This window comes from Botryllus schlosseri, chromosome 5 (assembly GCF_051294905.1).
Source record: "Botryllus schlosseri isolate E-star chromosome 5, Bs_hap1, whole genome shotgun sequence".
Taxonomy (NCBI): Eukaryota; Metazoa; Chordata; class Ascidiacea; order Stolidobranchia; family Styelidae; genus Botryllus; species Botryllus schlosseri.
In genome coordinates this window covers 16,931,887-16,954,167 of record NC_137240.1, presented here as the reverse complement: position 1 = coordinate 16,954,167, position 22,281 = coordinate 16,931,887, and the positions used below count along the sequence as shown (strand labels likewise).

General features: G+C 39.5%; 1 protein-coding gene across 1 annotated transcript in view; it reads right to left on the bottom strand.

Moving 5' to 3' along the window:
• The window catches only part of LOC145439822 (uncharacterized), a 31,421-nt gene that overhangs the window by 843 nt on the left and 8,297 nt on the right, over positions 1 to 22,281 (bottom strand). Inside the window, exons 5-14 of the mRNA XM_080317464.1 lie at positions 21,528 to 21,755; positions 12,709 to 12,830; positions 6,489 to 6,618; positions 6,286 to 6,426; positions 6,143 to 6,225; positions 5,159 to 5,438; positions 5,049 to 5,099; positions 4,949 to 4,990; positions 934 to 1,029; positions 823 to 873 (exon numbers count right to left, since the gene is read on the bottom strand). Coding sequence (XP_080173590.1) covers positions 823 to 873; positions 934 to 1,029; positions 4,949 to 4,990; positions 5,049 to 5,099; positions 5,159 to 5,438; positions 6,143 to 6,225; positions 6,286 to 6,426; positions 6,489 to 6,618; positions 12,709 to 12,830; positions 21,528 to 21,755 — 1,224 coding nt within the window. The remainder of the gene's footprint in view (positions 1 to 822; positions 874 to 933; positions 1,030 to 4,948; positions 4,991 to 5,048; positions 5,100 to 5,158; positions 5,439 to 6,142; positions 6,226 to 6,285; positions 6,427 to 6,488; positions 6,619 to 12,708; positions 12,831 to 21,527; positions 21,756 to 22,281) is intronic.

Below are 22,281 nucleotides of genomic sequence, written 5' to 3'. Positions count from 1 at the left end.
ACTCGGAGCAAAATTTACTGGTCAATTTCAAGTCATCCAGTAATAGGTGTTGATAAAAATCACTGTATCTTGCATATGTTTGGATTGTTAGCGAAACGCTGGTGTAACCTGTGAGAGCGACCAATCATTCATTAATCGTGCGTTTTACTGAGCCTCCATTGCTCTATCACAAATAAATCGATAGCGAACAGGTTACGTTGTCATAAACTAGTAGTAAAATAGTTTATTAGCAAAATATCTATATCTGTTTTGTAGACGGCTGAGTGTGCTCTGTTCTCACCTCAACCAAACCTTTTGTTTCATTTAAATAGAATTCGAATCTATACAGTTTATATGTTTATAATATGCCTCAACCATTCATGCATGCTGCAATTGTATCTTATGGGTATGTAGGTGGGTAGTGTTTACATCATAACAATTCGTTTCTACTTTCTGAGGTTCTATGCTCTATTTTAACTGATAATTATACATGACGGCTATATAGTTACTTACATAATTTAGCAGTACTACGTTTGTGTGAGCAATACAACGCCTTGGGCATGTGAATGAAACTCTATATTCGTTCCTTGATCCAAAATAAATGACCACGCAATCTGTATTTCAAACAGCTAGCGAGATGCAATGACGCATTTATGCCTCCTAACACTCCGAAAAGACAACTTGTGGCTAGATCCCAACACTGGCGACTATCAAGGTTTAATGAAACTGTTGTGCAAGTCCCGGCAAAAAAAACATAACACACAGAAGTAATTTCATTAAACTCATATTTGTGAACTAGACATTTAGAATATTGGCTAGCTTAATTGAGGAAAAATTACCCACAGGCATCATTTTGATCACCCTGATCTTCAATTGAGAGTCTTCTAGATCCCTCTGAACAATTTTATTGTATCATTAGGAATGCAAAAAACCACTGACCAGTTCAGGACTAACCTCGCCGATTAATATCCACGATCGCATAAGCGAAAGCCTCGTTTTCGTCGTTGGACTCGTTGTCCAACTCGTTGTCATTATCGGACTCGTCGGGAGCTAAAATACATTCATTATTAGCATCTCTCGACATTATGGGTTGGACGGATAATAATATAAAATAGCACGTTCAACATGCTCGATTATAATGGGGAAGGTACATAATTTTTTTGCAAAATGAATTAGAATTAGAGCTACACAGCTTTTTCCAAATTAGGTTAGAATTAGAATTGAAGCTACACAGTTTTTACTATATTAGATTACAATTAAAATTACTGAATTCGCAAAATCTTGGAAATTGAATGAAATTGTGAATGAGAAACAAATAACAGCAAAAATCAAGTTCAGTTCATATCAAATCACAGTGCATTCCATAAGCATGACAATGGTTAACGTCTGTAAACCAAGCTTGGCCAGTTTTGCACAGTGACAGGGACACCAACACGCGGGCCACAAGCTGCCGGCCAACTGATTTGTGATTTCGGAAGGACACGGCGTATATTAAGCATTTTGATAAGCTGAAATTGATTTCAGTTTCAAATTATTGTAGTTGTTTCAAAATATTGTATTCGCCTGTGCCGAACAACAGTATTCTTCACTAGCTGAAACGGCTTCGGCGATAGTAACAACATTCCACCGATGGAGAGTCAGCTGATTATAAGCTTGACGTGCAATGGCCCAGACACTGCCAAACTCACGACCAGGGGTCACCAGCACGCGGCCCACGGGCACCATTTCGCTTTCAAATTATACTGGCTGATAGGGACCTACGTAGGCCCCGGGCTGATATTAACCAGCACGTTGTCGGTATTAAAACCCTAGGTGCGTAGCCAGGGAGTGTCCATTAAAAACTAGAAATCCCGTCCTGTTGAAATGTCAATTCACTCGTATTATCAATGCTGCGTACTGCAAATTAGCGAAAATCATTTGTATGCGGAATGGGTCATTGACATCTGACGGGCGTTATCGTTGCTTATTTGATTTAGCACGTCCGCATGCAGGCCTGCTCGCAATAATCGCTGGCATGAACTATCACATGCACCAGGCTAGACCTGATATCGTTACCAGCCTGAACTATCGAGTCTACAGCAGGACTGGCGCATGTGATAACATCGCTGGCCTAAACTTTAACGCAGGGGCAGCCAACCTTTTCGGCCAAAGGGCCACATGAGCTTTCAGAATCATTGCGCGGGCCACTTGAATGTTGAATGTTGATTAGGCCTACCTTTCATAGTCGTCGGATAGGAGCGAAAATTTTTCAAAGTTAATGGATGATTTCGGCCCATACTGATGTCAATTGCATCCATTGCGGTCGCCTCTGTATGCCACTGCGGGCCATGGGTTGGCCGCCCTGCTATAACGTCCGATACAGGCCTGGCATGATTTGCCCGGTTCAGGCCTCACATGATTTGCCTGATATCTCCACTTATGCGATTGTTATGTCATACTGGCAGCGTGAAATTGAATAACTTTGAATCTGCGCCATCGGCCACGAACAGACTCGAACCGACGTAATTGATTAGCGCTAATACTAAAACATCAGAAGATGTGTGTCAAGGCCGAGTTATCAAAAGATACGACATGCCTGGATCACCTGAAATCGGTGCCATTACAGAACAGATTCCACAGCAGACTTCAGTCGTATTAATTCGTGAAATAGTCGTCAACGAGGTTGCGTATCCAATTGTTCGCGCGCGTGTTCCCGTGTTGGCGAATAGTGAATAGTTGATATTGAAGCGAGATCGAGGAATCGCTAATTAACCGCTGGACTCGCTGGCAAGCTTACGCGCACTTAAAACACGATGAAGCTTGTCCTATCCATGTATTATGAGCATTTACGCATGTAGTAAAGTAATCAATTGATGCTAACTTGGTAAAGTTGAAACAATTGTAAACCCCTCCCTTTTTATTCAAACCTCTCACTTTTTTCATCTGGCCACCCCATGTAAAAATATAAGTCGGCGCCTATAAGGCATTTGTCTGGTCTACATTCTCTACATTCGTTAAGACTCATTTTGTTCTAAACAACGCAAATTAAATTAGATTTCGTCACTAGTTAACCGTGCGCTAATGATCTGTTCTGATGTTCGACTCTTGCGGAAATTGATAAAATCAAATTCATTTTGATCGAAAATGGATATCCAGATTACGCAATTGAAAACGTGGCAATTCAAACAGCCGCTGATTCATAGACCAGGCAAATGCCCTGTGTACAATAAGGGGTGTTCAAAAATGACTCTTATTCTCCAATTGTACTGGCTACTTGATAAAATTGTTACGTTACCTAATTTAGGCCTAGACACCAAATTTGTTTCAATTCCAGCCATTAGCCGAGTTGCTACAGGAGAAGAAAGTTTCTATTTATTATATAAAAATGAATAAATAAAAAATTCAAAATTTTCTGTTCACCCCATGAAAGTGTTAGCCTGTCTGTAGATGGCGACATTCAGTATGAGTCGGAATTTCAAATATGAATACAGAGACCTATTAGTCAACGATTTTCTCAGGTATGCAATTGATTTGACCCATTGAAAGTAGGATCATTATCATGGTTCTGGCAAAACTGCTAAAGTATGGAAACACATTCCATACCATACCGTACTTGATGCATATCTCCATACCAAAAATCCGTCTCATACCATACCATGCCCGGGTTACCATAAAATATAAGCCTAAAATCTTGGACATTTTATGCTTGGTACGCGAGTATTTTGCGTGTTATCATCAAAAATAGTTTTAGCCGGGATGTACGTCAGTTTCGCGCTTACACGGCGCCAATGTATAGCCTACTGTAGAGTTGCATATTTTCAACAAATTCGGAAACTGAAGTTCATAGTTCAGGGTGGAAACCAGAGAAGAGTAAAAGCTTGCAATAAATTATAGCATGAAATATGATATGATATCGGTAGAACTCATATTCTTATCATAGAGGTGCGAAATTTTTAATATCACAAGATGATCCATATTCAAATTCATACGAAAATGCATTCTACTATACATTGGTCTTATCGGAAAGAGTCACAGTGTACTATAATGTGCCGATGATACTACTGGGGCGCTGCCAGTATTCAGTCGTTCAAGGGGCCTTCTAAAGGTAAAAAAACATATGAAAGAAGCATCGCATTCCACGCAAGCATGCCCAGGATTCTACCCAAGCAAACAAGGCTCCGAGACACAGCTCATTCATCCTTTTATAGTTTTGACTCGAGTGAAGTCGAGCCATCTTCAATTCACCATCGACTGAAGTCCGAGCCGTAGTGTTGAGACTCGAGTTCTACTTGAGCTCGATAATGAACAGTGAAGCTATACTTGGATTCGGACTCGAGTCGCAACACCATGACTTGGTGGCGAGTTGAAATTGACACGACTCAAAATTAGAGAAGTAAGATTGAACTTTGTGACTTGGTTACAGCCAGGGCTGGGAAAAATCGAGTACTGAGTGATTCGATTCTGAATCATGTAACATGCTTTGAGTCGAGAGTATCTCTTAATATGATGTCAACGTAACATGTCATAGATCAAATATGTACCTTTTATGCCACCACAAAGAATATAATGCCCATTATCCATCACATTAGAGATACTTTCATATTTTTTCGACCATACCGATTTCATTCCACTTGGTGACAATGTTGTGAGATGATCATGACTTCAGAAATAAGCCATTTCCAGTAACGTTCGTAGCTTTGTAGTTTGTACTATCTGTTTTGTATGCTACGATACGGCCAGTCAATGTTTCACGGCTTCAACAGTGAAAATTAGTATTGAAACTATAATTCACGTTTATATATTTACTTTCAGTGCTGAGGAACCTCGCAAGCCTCCCTTCAACACGGACTCGCGATTATATTTTGTGACGATCCTATTGATTGGGATAGAAAAACTGGACAATTCATGCTACACGTGTTAGGAATTTCGCGACAGTAACTGTTAAAAATGGTATGGTCTGACACAATGTCTCATTTCAATATAAACTTACGATTTTGTCCCTCCGAATTCAAAGAAGATCTGCGAGATCGGCCTGAAAAAATATACTGCAGCATAAAAAAAGCACTAAACTCTCTCTAAAAAGAACTAACCTCTATCAACTCCAGCATATATAGCATTTAATTTCATAGCACCGAGGCGATCTAAATGATAACGTATAAGTTTACAAAAACTGAACAAAAATCATCATTTGTATACTCACTTTTATTCACAACCGCGTACACCGGTTCCACGGCAGCCGAAGCTGTTTTCCGACATTTTAAATAAACCGCCAAAAAACTCATAATCAAAACCACTACGCCACCAATCCCAGCCCCGAGTATAATACCGAGAGGGCTTCCCGATTTCACTACGGAGTTGAGAAATATTCCTGGAGTATTGGCAGACTTGGAGGCAGCGAAGGCTAGTCTTGAGCAGTCGTAACCCAGTGGAATTTCCGTTATCGCGCATATCTCGTATGTTCCATACTGCTCATCCGAGGTCTGCAAAGATATATTACGTATTAAAAATTCCAAATCGATTGAGATTGTCTCCGATGCCTCTACTTTGGTGGTTCTCAACATTTTTGACCTTGGGAACAGGTTAGCTTCAATCAAAATGAACTAGAATCAACCCAAACAAATGTATGCAATTCAAAAGCAAATATTGGAGATTTCATTCATTTCTGTTGTTTTTTATACATCGCTGTACTGAAGTTTTTGAGTGCAAGATGAAGTCATGCATGGCCTACTAACATGGCCATAAGTCTTGTTAAAAACAATCAACTGGATTTTGATTGCTAGGTTTCTTTGGAAAGAAAAGCAGCTGTTGTTTGCTACGCTCTATTGTACTTTAATGCCATGACATGGACCAAAATCAGGACATTGAACCAGTGCTTTCTAACAGGTGTTCCGCGGAACATTAGGGTTATGAATATTTGAGATAGATTCGGCATTTCGGCAGTTGGCAGTTCAGATTTCAAACGCCGAACGACTTCCCAACGCAACAGTCACAATTCGGCGGCTGATCGGGCCTGATTTACAGCAACCAATGATGGCTAACACGGCGCATCATCACAAATCATAATTATGCACGAGTTAAGTGTTTGTTTTGACCTCCACGGAACCCCTGGGAGTGACTCATGGAACCCCTAGTATTCTGCGGAACACAGGTTACGAACCATCGCGCTAAATAATGAAAAACTCACTAAGTATGCTTCGAGGAAAAACTGGTGGTTTATTTCATTTGCTTCGTAGAGTATAGTCTTGAAAATTTGGCTAGTACCGGTAACTATAAAAACAATTCTGATTAGTCTTTTCGAAACTGTTGATCATATTTGCAATGACATACAATTTCCAGACACCCATTTCCGAACCCTGGGAGTGTTCCGTGCACGACGGGGGTTTGCTCGATAACGGAAAGTCAAATTGATGGATTGATTCAACTCCATGATTATCGAGTTCTCCGATAAAGACGCTTGTTCTGGAGGGACTGGAAAAAAGAGCATATGATAAGTATTTGAGCGATTTCATTCACTGAGAACACAGACTTACAGAATACTGTCATTTCGGTGGGGACTGATTCTGCTTTCTTCCCTGTTGCCACAGTGTACTTGGATATAACCTCACACGACACATTCCTGCGATGGTCTGCAGACTTTAATTTGTAATCTTCTGGGATGTCCTTGAATAACAATAGATGTTTGATTGCACGTCGATTCACATTATGATACATACAGTACAGTAATATATCTAAAATACATTAGTGATACGATTAGATATAGTCACAACTCACAATAGTTGTCGTTTGAAGACAGGTGGCAGTAACGTCGTGAATTTCTACTCACAAGATAAATAACAACTTTCAAGACATGTCAAATCTACTTCAGGTTGAATCAGCAAATGAAGGTCCAAAACGTATGCAAGTCTGTAGTCATAACTAGTAGTTTTAATTTAGGGGTCGAAGGCAGTGTTGGGATGACTTGAGTGAACTTTTCCGTATGACTTGGCTCGACTCAAGTCACTTTGCAAAAATGACTTGACTTGGCGATTCAGAAATGTGGATTGACTCGTGACTCGGAGCAAAATTCACGAGTCAATTTCAAGTCATCAAGTAAATGGTGTTGATTAAATTACTGTATCTTGTGTATGTTCGGATTGTTCGCGGTACGCCGGTGTCACTTTTGAGAGCAACCATTCAGTTACTTATTGTACCAGCGTGTACTCAAAGGTGATGTGGACACTCGGTAAATCACGTGACTGTCACGCCCAGATGCCTTTGACGATTTTGATATGGTCCGTCTGCAGCAGTATTTAAAGGCAAAGTCGCTATTGGTCTTTGTCGATTTTGACTGTGTTCCATATGGAGTTAGATCTTCATCATTGGTTTATTAGCAATTTTTATCAGTTTAATACATCACAAAAATGCGATAGAATGAAAAGACCGGAAGATGTCGAAGCGACTTGGAGTAGTCTATGGAATCAGACACCCACCTTGGCCTAGGCAATGTAAAGAGGAGGCATGCACATTGCACAGGCATGCACTGGATGACAGGATTTAGTATGGTATATTTTGATGCTGTCATCTAGCACTGTCAGTGGCGTAGCCATGGAGGTGTTTCGGGTGTTCAAACACCCCCCTTTCCAAACTAGAATATCCCCCCATTTCGAGTCCCAAATCTAGAGGTAATATTTCATGCCATAATCGCGTATTCGTAATTGCTGCGAGTGTTTTCACTGAACGATCAATGTCAATATACCCTTTCTCTCCGATTCTTCTCTCGTCTGCGATACGCCGATTCTTCTCTCGTCTGCGATAACGAGAGTACTTGGGTGTCATGTTACAAGACTGCGGGAGATCTCGCCAATTCGCGTTACAAATAAACTGGCGACTCGGCTTGATATCTTGCCATGTTTTAATCAAATGCCCAATGCGGAATTTGTTTGATAGTGAATGAATTTGATACAACTCGGTTGAGTGAGTGACGACTGCCCGCCTTTTAGTGCTATGGTATCTCTTGTCCTGCTTTCACACATTCAGCCAAAAATAAAAACAATCATAGACGCATGGGAGGCGCGAAAAATTAGGTATTTCAGCGATTAGATATGTATCAAGGTTCTATAAATGTTCGATGTAACATGATAATAACGAGACGATTTAGTCCTGGATAATCCGCATTTGTCTCTTTTGCATCGTAATCCAATTAAGGAATGCTTTTTCGATTATGAGCCTGAGGCCTAAGCCAAGGCCTGAGACGGGCTACTGACATAAACGATTGCATCGCACTTTCGCACACATTGGTCTTTACTCTTTGCCATCCCAACATAGAAAAATGCTACATCGATTTAGCGAACGACATTATGTTGAATCAAAACTCATAGTGGATTATTTGAATTAATCCAGATCCGCAGAAACGATCTGTGAACAATTCATAGCAAAGGCGAAGGTGTTGTATATTTACGCGAATATTAAACCATGGCAATGAGGAGATGTGTTAGCGGCCGAGTAACGATTAGCAAGACGGGGACGGGCAGTCGTTACTCCAACAACTGAGCTAATTCATCGCCAATTTCATCAATAAATAGGAGATTCCGCATTCGACATTATCATTTGTGAAATCTGTTATGATACCCGACTCGAGGTCGCGCTCTCATGAGAGCGCGGAACGGCAATATCTCTGGCTGTATTGTAACTTGATCACACTGCTCCCTTTTGGTAATTAAGGGCAAGTTATGTCTGTTTCTGCTGGTATCTCAGCTTACCAGTCGTGGTGCTATATCTTGACTGGGTTATGTGGATGAGTTACGAGCCGAAATAAAAAAAGATTGGAACGTCGGGCGGGCGTTACATCGAACTGAATCATGTCACAAGTTATCACGATATATCAGATTCCGACTGCATATATTATCATTCGTGAATCTGGTTATGGTACCATATTAAGCCGAGGCCACTACTTATCTGAATGCGAAATTATAAGATCTCCTGCTGCTGCGTTGATTGAAATATGATCTGCTCGCACGTGTTGTCGGTGTCGTAACTCGATTTCAGTAATTAGAGGCGCGCCTACGAAGAGACGTATTCGGGCGGCATCCCATCGTAGCGTACGACATTGGCGTTATATTTTAATGTAACAGGGCTATATGCGTATAGAGTTGCTAACACGAGCGAGATTATCTGATTATTGTAGTAGAAGCATTTGTGCATACAGTTGCGCGATAAATCGGGTATAATACAGAACATCCTTCGTTGACGAAACACCCCCTTTACTTTAGAATAGCCCCCTTTATTCTCGGCTGGCTACGCCCCTCAGCACTGTATCAAGTTTCAAGGCTGTGATTAGTGCAGAAATTTTGCTGTTGAATCGAGTATCTGGTAGATCAGCGCGCACCGATATATTGCCCACTTCGATAACGGAATTACCAAGCTAATCGTTGAGTGACAATCCTGAAACTTACTGCGAATTTGGTTAACACAACCAAGATATACCATACCGAATTTCGTCATCCATCTCGGTATGTAACACTTTCAAAATTCACATATACCAATATCAAATTTTGCGAAATTCCTTTATGCTCGATGCCAAATCAGTGCACGCAGACTCTGGATACTCGACTTTGATAACGTACTTACTACTGTAATTATTGGGTCACAGCCTAAAACTTGGTACAGCGTTAGATGCCATCATGAAGATATGTAGTACGAAATTTTGTTATCCATCGCCGTATAGAACACAATCGAAATCTACGCATACCAATACTGTCTTTCGCGAAAAATCTGTTATATGCGGTAGGCTGAAGGTCAGATGATTCATCATCATCATTGGTTTATTAGCAATTTTATCAGTTCAATACACCACAACAAATGCGATACAATGAAAAGAAAGGAAGATGTCGAAGCGACTAAGAGTTGTCTATGGAATCGGACACCCACCTTGGCCTAGGCGATGTAAAGAGGAGGCATGCTCCCTGAATGAAAGTAAAGAAGATAGTATAGAAAAAGGAAGCGACAAGAAATAGGGCGGCATGTCATGGGAATCGAGATCGATAGGTCAGTCGTGGTCCGGTAATCTTGAGGATGGACTGCATTTATTTAGTAATAATTGCTTGTATTTCGACTTGAATGTGGACATGCTCGTCGACTGCCGGTTGGCCGGCGGGATTTGTTCCACACATTAGGTCCGGCATATTTGATAGAGCGATGATCTTTTCGGTCGATCATATGATATTTGTACGACGTGGACGCGCGTGTGTTGTACTTGTGCGCTTTTGATTCAGAGGTAAAGAAGTCATTGAAATATTCGGGGCAACGACCGCAGTGAAACTGATACATAAACTTGGCGATTTCTAGTTTCCGCATATCTTCTATGTTTAGGACGCCGAATCTCTTCAGCAGCGACTTATTGGATGGGCAGCCAGGCCCATTTGGGGCTCTAACTATGATTCGGAGTACTTTATGCTGTAGTTTCTGCATCTTACACGCATGACAGATTTTTCACAAAAGCCAGAAATGCTATATGTAGGTTTTGAATGTGTTTTATTCCGCGGTGGATAACAAAATTTCGTACTAGACATCTTGATGTAGACATTTAGCTATGAATCGAGTATGCCTGTCAGGGTACGCGCTGATCTGGCATTCAGCCTACCGCATAGCAGATTTTTCGCAAAAGCCAGTATTGATATGTGTACTATTTGAATGAATTTTATACGGCGATGGATAATAAAATTTCGTATTTTATATCTTGATGAAGGAATTTAACACTGTAGGCGTACCAAGTTTCAAGGCTGTGACTCAACAATAACAGTAGGCTAGTAAGTACGTTATCAAAGTCGAGTATACAGGGTCTGCGTGCGCTGATTTGGCATTGAGCCTATCGCATAAAGGAATTTTCGCAAAATTTGATACCGTATTGGTATATGTGAATTTTGAAAGTGTTCCATACCGAGATGGATGACGAAATTCGGTATGGTATATCTTGGTTGTGCTAACCAAATTCGCAGTAAGTTTCAGAATTGTCACTCAATGATTAGCGTAGTAATTCCGTTATCGAAGTCGGCAATATCTCGGTGAGCGTTGATCTACCAGATACTCGACTTCGACAGCGAAATTACTACGCTAATCATCGAGTCATAGCCTAGCCTTGAAACTTGGTGCAGTGCTAGATGACAGCATCAAAATATACCATACTGAATCCTGTCACCCAACTCGATATGGAACATAGTCAAAATCAACAAAGATCAATAGCGACTTTGCCAGACGGATCGACAATAGCAAAGATGAAAAGGCATCTAGGCGTGACAGTCACATGATCTTCCGAGTGCTGACACCACCTTTGAGTAGGCTACACTCCGATCATAGTGTCCTATATGGTGTCGACACAGGCAAACGCAGACAATGCTGTCTGGCAAAACGAGAGAGTATAGCTCAAGAGAAAAAGAGCCAGACAGCATTGTTGCGTCCCAATGCCAATCTCCATAACAATGAAAAATTCGAGGCTGATTGTGGGAGTTCCAGGACCACGTCCACAATAAAATTTATATTTCCGTAATCAGTGCAGAGTCAGCTTTCGATTGATACCCGTTTTGCCAAACTTAATGCTCGGCAAGACGGTCAAAAATAACCGTCAAATTGTCTGTAGCCAAATGGAAATTGTGACGTGAAACAATTTCACTGAGGCGTGAGATTTGTCTGTGTCGACACCATATAGGACACTACGCTCCAATTGTTCATTTCACTGATCCTCCATTGTTACATCACAAATGAATTGATCGCAAATTGTCGTAGTAGTAGTAGTAGACCAGAGGTCTCAAACACGCGGCCCGCGAGAATATTTTGTGCGGCCTGCGACGGCATTTTGGAATTTCAAGTATTCGACAATATATTCAAGTGCCACATGTTTTTTAGATATAAGAACTTGAAGTTCACCCTAAAACCGCTATAAAAACCACTGAAATCTCAACAAACTATACACTATCACATCACTTTTAAAAGCTACCATGCGGTAGAAGATCAGCTATACGTCATATTTCTAGTTCATGATGATAAAACTTGACCCGTTGATGATTCGTGACTGAAAATTGTGATCTGGTTTGGTGTGACCTTTCGTAAAATTACTCGATTTTGGATTGATTAAATAAAAATGACTCAAGTTGAGTCGGGTCAAACGTTAAAATCAGAGGTAGCGCCTATATTATATAGGCCTACCCTACGCAACGCAAGCTACGACCTTTTGATATACTACTATTCCTCCTGACAGTTTCGTAGATTGTTGCATCCGTAGGATTACGAAGTCCCCGTTCCGAGTCGCACGCAAGTCCTTCTCTGATTTTACCGTTTGACCCGACCCAACTTGAGTCATTTTTATTTAATCACCCAGTCAATCCGAAATCGAGTAACTTTACGAAAGGTCGCACCAAACCAAATTACAATTTTCAGTCACGAATCATCAACGGGTCAAGTTTTAACATGAACTAGAAATATGACGTAATAGCTGATCTTCTACCGCACGGTAGCTTTTAAAAGTGATGTGATAGTGTAGTTTGCTGAGATTTCAGTGATTTTTATAGTAGTTTTATGATGAAATTTAAGTTCTTATATCTAAAAGAGATATGTGGCACTTGAATATATTGTCGAATACTTGAAATTCCAAAATGCCGTCGCGGGTCGCACAAAATGTTCTTGCAGGCCGCGTGTTTGAGACCCCTGCATTATAGCAACATAAATATCAAAAAAGTTGGAATCGGGTAACTTCGCAAACTTGTATAATGACATTCTTACTATGCCATCCATTTTGAATTGGTGTTTAGTAGCGATTGGGTAATTATCGATGAATCGACAGACGAATGGACTCAACGCCCCCACTGTGTACTTCGTCTGTGATAACTTCACTTCGAGCGGAGCTACAAAAATCAGAAGGAAAGGATAAGTATACATTTATGCACTTTATTTTACTTCAATTGATATACCTATTCGTATAGGCCAGGGTCGGGAACCCTTTTCGGCAAAAGATAAATTTTCAATTGTAATTCTGAAAGAGCCATACATCGATATCAACTGTTACGTCACAATCGAAGATTCGCTATACGTTATTGAGACACAAAATCAAAGTTAACTAGTATTCGTCATGTGCGCCATGTATTTTGCGTACACACTGGTGAGATGCTATAACGCCCGCACCGATTTAGCCCATTGCCAACAATCATAGACAACAGTAAACGTACGAATTAACTGCATATTCTTCAGTAGCACGGCCTACCAAGCAATCCGTGCAGCGCGCGCGAGGGTATAGCCATATCTCAATTCAATTGTTCTACTGACAGTGACGCACTGTTCAATCAGCTGTTCCAAGCCGGGGAAAAAAAAACGTCACCGGCGGATACCATTGTTAACCGATACCATTTGATCAACTTCACCGTCCAATTTTGAAATTCTTCAGCGCTACTACGACCCTACATTTTAATGTCGTTACGAGAAAGCTATGCCTAACAATCGCGATTTTGGATGATTACACTGGTCAACAAAATGAAAAAAAAAATTTTAGGCAGAACATCTGAGAGCCGTTTTAGGGGTTTTTGAGGTTGCTGATTACGAATATCACATTAGTTTTGTCAGATTGGCACTTTGTCAGAAGATATTTATACCCCTAAAAAAGCCCAAAATTACTGTATTTACCCTTAAATATTTCACTTGGTAGGAAGAAAATTGTAGTTTTTCTAATTTTATACTGCGCATAAATGGCTAATTGACTATGAAGAACCCGCATGTCATTCTCAGTCATTCTATCAATATCAACATGGCATGATGCGAAATATTTGTTTGTTAAAAAAGCAGTTTGTCAAGCCTAAAAATTGTACTTTTGTACAACGGAAATTCATATTCTCCTGTATCAAATGGTCATTCTACCAAGATTAAAGAGGAGTATAAAACTATAAAATTTGTCCTTGAAAGGCTTAAATACAATAGTCATATGTGTCTCATTTATTTTGACTGGTAAATGAATAATTTTCCACTGAGTCAACAAAGTGGGTATACCTAGTAACCCTATCAAACGAGAAACTTAAATGTGGAATTTGGTATATTCGAATGCCGATGAAAGATTCCAATTTCATATTAGGAGGAGCTCACAGCATGTAATTTATCCTAAGATGTAGTAAATAAAACTTTTTAGCTGATCACAAAGCACCCAACTACAAACAGTTGGTCCGAAAATTCGTATCTGTATATCGAAAACTTGGAACAAACATAAGCAAAAAAGTTCACTTCCTGTTCAGTCATCTTGATATATATCCTGATCATCTTGTCGACTAGCAAGGGGAGAGGTTCTACCAAGACATCAGAACAACAAAAGAAAGATACCAGGGCAGATGAGATGAACCATTGAACATATTATGTAAGACCAGTGCTTTTCAACCTTTTTGAGCTCCTTTCGCACTTTTTTTGTGAAATAAATATCATTCGCACAAACTAATCGAAAATTGTTATACAAAAAGATGAAGATAGGCCTACTCAACATTTTGTTCAGATGTGCAACAAATTGGATAACTATCAAATGTCTCATTAAAAAGGCAACTTTTTTCGCTCGTTTTACTTCCAATTATTTCAACACAACCCTTCTCGACCAAACAATGTTGTTCGGAATTTGTACAAGAACTTCTACTAGTGCTTGCATGGTCTCAGGTCTTAAAATCTTTTCTGCACTCCTATCCAAAATACAGCGTATTTTTCGCGAGTGAAAAATGCATGGTGGCAGAAATCGTTTTTGAGAGCTGACACAAAGGTCCCGCAAAGCTCCAGTTTGTCGAAAGGATCAAAAACCCGCGTGTTTGTGTTGAGGCTTTTGTTTTATGTCTTTGGAACATAAGGTGCAAAACGATCAAGCAGAGTTGGCACATTAGAGCTCGATACCTGATGATACGTTTCTCCAACTTCTATCTTGCAAGTTTATGAGAAGAGCAAATAACTCATGGTACTGCGTGTTTTACTCTTCACCTCAATCTAACTTGAGAATTCATAACAGTTTAATAACGGTAAACCAGCTTTTAGACTACCACCAAAATCGGAGTTTTTGTGGCATCTTGCGACCCGAGCCTCACCCATGAAGAGGAATTTATATTTAATATTACAGTTGTATGCTACGATGTTAAGGGCATGTATGACATACAGAACGCGCACATCACAATTAATTCTAACCAACACAGCTCTACAACACATGTCTGACTTACGCGATTTCAAATTAGGGCGAATCAAATTCCTTTGCATATCACAGTTGTACTATACTGTCTACTCAGATTGCAAGAACGCGACTATTCCGTGCCGACGACGGAGCATATCCAATCCATCTCGAAAGGTTTGGCCATCCAGCATCGGTCATTTTTAGACCGAGGTTTTGTCGCCGCTCATGTTTTTGGCACCGCATTTTATCAGCGGTTTATTCGCCAAAACTTTACGTCTTCATGTGCTCCGACGCAGAAGGGGTTGGCCTCAAAATAAATGAGTCTCATAGGCCCGAACTCGCTCGTTGCACACCCCTACACTAGTTCATCCCAACGGTCTTCGACCATGATTTCCAGAAAAAAACAGTCGGACAAATCTGATCATGAATTCCATGCCATATGCCATATTTGCTGCGCGTCTAGCTTATTGGCTACAGTACCCGACACAGTGACCTTGGATATGTAAAAACGATCGCAGGATTTTTTGCAATAAATTCAGTAAATATTACATACATATTGACAGATAGCTCTGGCACCGTGTCGACCCAAAATTACACCCTTTGCGGTCCCTACTTTAATAACCATGAAGGGGTAAAAATTTACGTTACAGTAAACTAGCGAATGTGAGTCGCTGTAATGATGGTAATTACTACTGTCCTCGTACCTCGCGCTAATCGAACAGTTATTACGAAAATATGATGATTGTTTCGCTATAGCGAAAGAAAGCAGAAAGTCAATTTGACATCATTTTTCGAGCCTGTCGTAGGATCAGACGGGCTGATATGTCTGTGGTATGTCTGCCACTATAGACATTGTAGAGATCTCTATACTGCCACTACACCAGCTTCCAAACCAGACTTTTGGTGACGTAATAATTACAGTGTGGGAATATTAATTCACTACGGCTTGTAAGAGCTACGATTGGTGGTCCGTCGTATTGAGTTTTTACAATTGCGTCGCAACTACAAAAGTTACACTGCTTCTAAATTTCCTATTAAGTTTATTTGAAATATTCCTCGTCAGAAAAGTTAACAATTGATCACGATTTTCATTCGCACTTGATCCGGCTTTTCATTCGCACCATTCGCACCACCTTCGTCATTCGCACTTGACCCGGATTTTCATTCGCACTATTCGCACCACCTTCGTCATTCGCACTGCAATTTTTTTCATTCGCACCAGTGCGAACCGTCACACAGGTTGAAAAGCACTGTGTTAGACCATTGCCGGAACCTTTCGAGAACCTGCACTAAATAGCTTACAGGCGAAAATCGTACAAAAATGAATTTCGATTTAAAATATATCAATAATATTGTATTCCAACTGATTATTTCAAATTTACAATAGGTGGTTGGTGTAAAAGTGATTGAATTAATGCCACGTTATTTGAGTATCTAGGCAAATACTTATGTACATGACTGGAGTAAATTTATGTACATGGTATCCGTGAAAGTTTGTAACTATGATAAATCTATTACCCCTAAATATAGTGCTGTTGCTGTATTTTGATATAAAATAGTCTTCTGTGTGTCAAAATAAAAAGTAGAATGATTTTTTTCTAAACTTTATAGTACGACTAAGCAAATTTTATATCTAGTCATTACCCCGAAAATGGGAGATTTTGGTCAAAATAGCTCCATGGGTTATCTCCGCAACAAGAGCCAATTTGAAAAAACTAAGGTCATATTCGGAATCAGTACCCTTCAGAACCCCCAAAACCACTCTTACTTTGTCTGCCTAAAAATATGTGTTGACCAGTGTTAATGATTACATTTGTAAGTTGAATTTGTAATTAGCAAGGCGTGCGATGTAGGGTATAGCAAATTCTGACATGGCATGGTTGCCGGCGCGATAGCAACTTTGCAGCTATACAAATTATATAAACTTTGGACGGATTAGATTTGTCAGATGAATACCGCGAGAAATCGAAGTTTTTTTTACCATTAATAAAAAAACTATTATATTGGACTGTTAAATAAGCAATTATCAGCCGGCAACATTTGACATAAATGTTAGGATTTTGATAAGGGGTTCCGAGCCCCTAAAACCCATGATTGTGCCATTTTTACCTTAGAAAGACTACCAAAAGCATTATGATTTTGATCGCTATCAAAATTTACAAAAAATCAGTAAATAGATGAATGCGTTGTGAATTAAGTCGAAAATCAAGAGTTTTTCAGAGAGCCATAGGTTCCTGACCCCTGGTATAGGCACAATTACGAAACTCATAACAATAAATATGGGTGCACAACGCTGACTCTTGGAGGTACAGAACTTCAATATGCAATTGAATAATATAGCCACATTGAAATAAACCCAAGTAGACCTATTGTCGGCTGTCACTCGTCAAGTGTAATTGCGTAATAGTCAACAACTAGTGGAGAATTGGAAAGAACATTGTAGGCCTATGTCAGCAATTGTATCGTCAAATATTATGTCACCGGCATGAAATTTCATATAGCGGAGGCGAAGAGATGGCTTAATGTCAATGTACTATTTTAGATTATACACACATTTCTTCTGTTGGCACAAACTAGGCTGCCAGAACAACTTTCGAGCACGGATTCAAATCCATCGGTATCAAGCCCAATGTATACAGGAAGCGGTGAATATTGTATTGGGTTTTGTTTTGTTGATTCTTGCTGCTAATAAATAAATTGAAAATGTAGTATAGACCTTAGAATTATGCTCAGATTGCATTTTAGCCTCAAGATTCGAGTCATTTCTTGAAAATATAAAATCACTCGACTTGTACTCGAATCACTGCGTAAGACTCGACCAAGTCATACGAGTCGAGACAAATCCGGACATGTGTTTGAATAAGACTGCTAGGACTAAGAGTAAAGGGGGTCGAAGTAGTCGTAGTTGATATTCAAACAGAAGTAGTTCAGTTCAGTTTATTAATAAAATTCCATCATTTCCAAACACCACAAGACTGCGATACAATGAAAAGATAGGAAGGTGTCGAAACGACTTGGAGTAGTCTATGGAATCAGACACCCACCTGGGCCTAGGCAATGCAGAGAGGCATGCACACTGAGTCAAAAGTAAAAGAAGGTAATATAAAAGGACTGGCAACAAGATCAGCCTATCAAATCCTGCCTCCGCAGTAAACCATTTGTGCCAAACTGATATTTGTACTGTTAAAAAAGCTGAAACAGATGCTTTCAGCACTTTTGAGTTATTACCTAAACTCTATTCCGGTCGATATAATGAGGTTGTAAGTGAGCCAAGTAAAAATGCTTGACATGTTACGCGCATACAAAAAGTTTTTGAAGCACTGTTCTATACTGACCATCTCTGGTTAAGATCAAGACAAATGAGTATATTATAAATTTGTTTCACCCAAGCAGAGTCATGAATAGTGTGAACCGGACTCGAGCCTTTGCTTCGACTTGTCTCGAGTCAAAACCATAAAAGTAGAAGATTGACTAGCCTAATGACCTTGTGACTTGTTTAAAACCCAGGCTCCAAGGCGGATGGACATCAAAAATATATTTGTCGCGGATAAACTCACACCTAAAAATAGCACGGAGCATGTGACTAACTATTCGAAAAAATCATCTCTCACTACTCGACTCGAATAGTTAGAATACTCGATTCAGGTTAGAGTACTCGTATCATTGTGTCCAGCCCAATATAGGGCCATAGACACGCAGTGTACTGTGAGGTAATATAGTATGTAGTTCGAGACATTTCGTTGCGAAAACCCCTATACAGTGCGATGAAACTGTGAAGAAGGTGACTTTACGATCTAAAATTATACGCGCATAAAGAAGGTAACCCACACTTTACATGAATTACAATGACATCTGCATTTCGTGAGGTATATTTCATGCGGATATTTGAAGATTTGATCATTTCTGTAAAATAATAAATGAAAAAAGTTAAGAACCAGTGCCCTACAGTTATTGCTCTAAAGCTATTACTCATATTAAAATATGTGCTCACAGCTAATGAAGATAACACTGGTCTACACGATTTCTGCGCCAGGATTTCTTTGGTTCATTTTTACCTAATTTGGGGGCGTCATTTTTGTTCTATCACATCACGTTTTGAAGATAATATATATGTTGATTTAAACTACTTTTTCGGGGGAGTCAAGTAGATTTATTCTCCTTGGAGTACCGACTGAAGTTGATATGTTTTCAGACTGCTTCCACTTCTACCTGAACAGTATTATAGATAAACCATTTACTTTTGCAATTTGGATTTTGAAAAGTAGAAAGTAGTTCAAGAAAAAGAATGCTCCACCGGGGCCTACGATATCCTAAGCCCGCCTCCACTTACATGATCATTAGAACTGCCTGACACATTCCCTGAAGCAAGTAAGCAAGTAACTGAATATATTTTCGAAGATTCTACCAAAGGTAATGTCATTATGGACATTTTGCGTTAGCTGCGACGATACATTATGCGATTTGGTATGTAGTCACCTCCAATTAACTGTTGAAAGTATGCGACCACCCTCCCTCCGACCAAATATACTTAGATATTTACTGACATTTACTAATTCTCAGATCTCTCATTTCATCGTCCACTTGAAGTAGTTTTCACATGTCTTAGAAATTACTACTTCTTCCTGTAATTGAGTAGCAATGTAATGCGTTACTTGTGCTGCTTGAGTAGCAACACCGATCACGTCGACCAACTCTAGCTCATAGTAAAATATTACGGCAAATCCGAAACTGCCAAAAATGCGAAGTTTTTTGTATTTAGAACTGGCGTTTAATCAGGCAAAACACAATCAAAAGCCTCGAAACCCTTTAAAAACATCACTAGAAATTAACCAATGCTCATCGCTGGCTCTGTTCCAGCATAGAAAAGATGGTATTTGGTGTGGGCCACAGACTGTCCTATTTCGAGACGGATCGACTGTCCTAGAACCGATGCATATTTATTTCTATTGTGAAGTAACACGCATTTAAGGTTTCGTGTGGAGCTGTTAATAAGCAGTGTCCATTCATCTGGTTGTCTATAATAGACAATCCAATATAAGCCCTGTTTCTCATGGAAATAAACCAAGAAAAACAGTTCAGCAACAGCTTTCCTCGATTCCGATAAAATGTGACAGTATATATTGAAACTGGAGAAGAAGAATTAGCATAAGTACAGGCGGAGATTAATGGTGATAAATTTTTTCAAGTTGGCATGATAAGCACTTTTTTCTTTGGAAAAGCAGACATCCTGTTTCTTTAATGCTTCAAAACAAGCTTTAAGGGCCACGCAGTTGGGTCATGTACCGGAGTGAACAATTCTCCCCTATGTAATATACCAACAATACAATGTTTATTGTTTGCTAACTTCAACGTTTTATGAAAGAACCGTGTGGTGTCAGAAAATGCATTGACCGATTAAGTCTGTAGGACAGATGTATAAAGATAGATAACGTAGGGAACTAAATTAGGTATGAAGCTACTAATCCCAATCTTTAAATTTAAACGAAGAGTGGTATATAAAGATGATAACAGAACCGACCGAAAATAGTCGCATCCACATTTAAATTTTTAAGTCGAAAAGAGGTCCTGATTGAAAGAAGTTAGAGAACCGCTGGATTTAAGTTCACTGAAAACTGTTCTTCTGTTCTTGTTATTCTGTTCTACAACAACACAGGTTTCATCATTATAGATAATTTCAATAACAATATTTGATATGTTGCTGCTGTACGCTCACCGTAATTAATCAATTTATGAAAATGTGAAAAAATACATACCGAGAAAATCTGACGTGATTGAAAAATTTTGAGCACATAATCGGTTCAGGTTAACCTAAATCAATAATTATAATTTTTGCTGCAATTTTTTTTTGAAATTTGTAGGCCAGTGCAATTTTATGGGTCGAAAAGAGCTTCTAATTGGACAAGATAGAGAATCACTGGATTCAAGTTCCCCGAAAACTCACTCATTCTGTACTGCAACAACCCAGGTTTCATGATCGGTGATTTCAATAGCAATATTTGATGCTAACCGTGATGTCACTAACGAAAGCCGAAATTTGATTAATTTATGAAAATGAGAAAAATTCATACAGGAAAATTCTGACGCGATAAAGAAATTCTGAGCACATAATCGGATTCAGCAACCTTAAATTAGCCCAAATCAATCATTAAAACTTTTGGCGCAAAATTCTTTTGAAATTTGTAGACCAATGTAATTCAACACTGCCTGGCTCTAGCGTGGAATCAAAATACTTTTGATGCGCTTCACTATTCATCAGAGAACTGTACGCTCTGGAGCAGGCGGATTGTGCAAAAACGCACTCTCATCGCTACATTGTGGTCTAATCAAGGATACACCTACATCGCAAAAAAAAACACAGTCAAATGATAGCCTGAATTAAGTGACACAAGAATGACGTGGATAATCACTGATTAAGTAGGCCTACCTCCATAGCATTCCATGTCCGTACAGTCACCAATCCAATTCGCTTGACTGGAACAAGTCGCAACGGAATTGTTGTCGGCAGCAGTCATCGTTTTGATGTTGAATAGATGCTGGTTGGGGTTACTACACGAGCAAACACCGGTATCTCCATAATGACCATCGCCTTCACCAGTGACAATCAGTGATGAAGTTGGGCTAAAGTTGACAAGAGTCTCCGGGGATTTACATGCTACAAAACAAGCAATATATCATGACAAGCATTTCAAGACTAGAGCTGAGCAAAATAGAGTACCTGCGCGATTCAATTCTGATTCAAGTATTAGACTTTGATAAGAGGCAAGTTTTTTACTGTCACTCATTATGATGTTATAATTGTAAGGGTGATGTGGGAAGTTCAGATATGCACCTTTTATGCGACCACAAAGAATGCAACGCCTGTTTTAGATCACATTACATATGATTTTGTATTTTTTTCAACCATGCCTATCTCATTGCACTCTGTGAAAATGCTATGGGTTGATCACAATTTGACCTAGCCTACATGTCATTTGCATAAACATACGTAGCTTTGTACCTCATGTTTCGTATGCTGCGATACGGCCAATCGAGGTTTCAAGGCTTGCGCAGCAGCAAAGAGTATCAAAGCTATAATTCTCGTTGATAAATAAACTCTTAGTGGCAAGGAGCGTATAATTTCAGTACTCGATAAAAATCATTTCTCACAACTCAAAGCGAATCATTTGAATTAATACCCG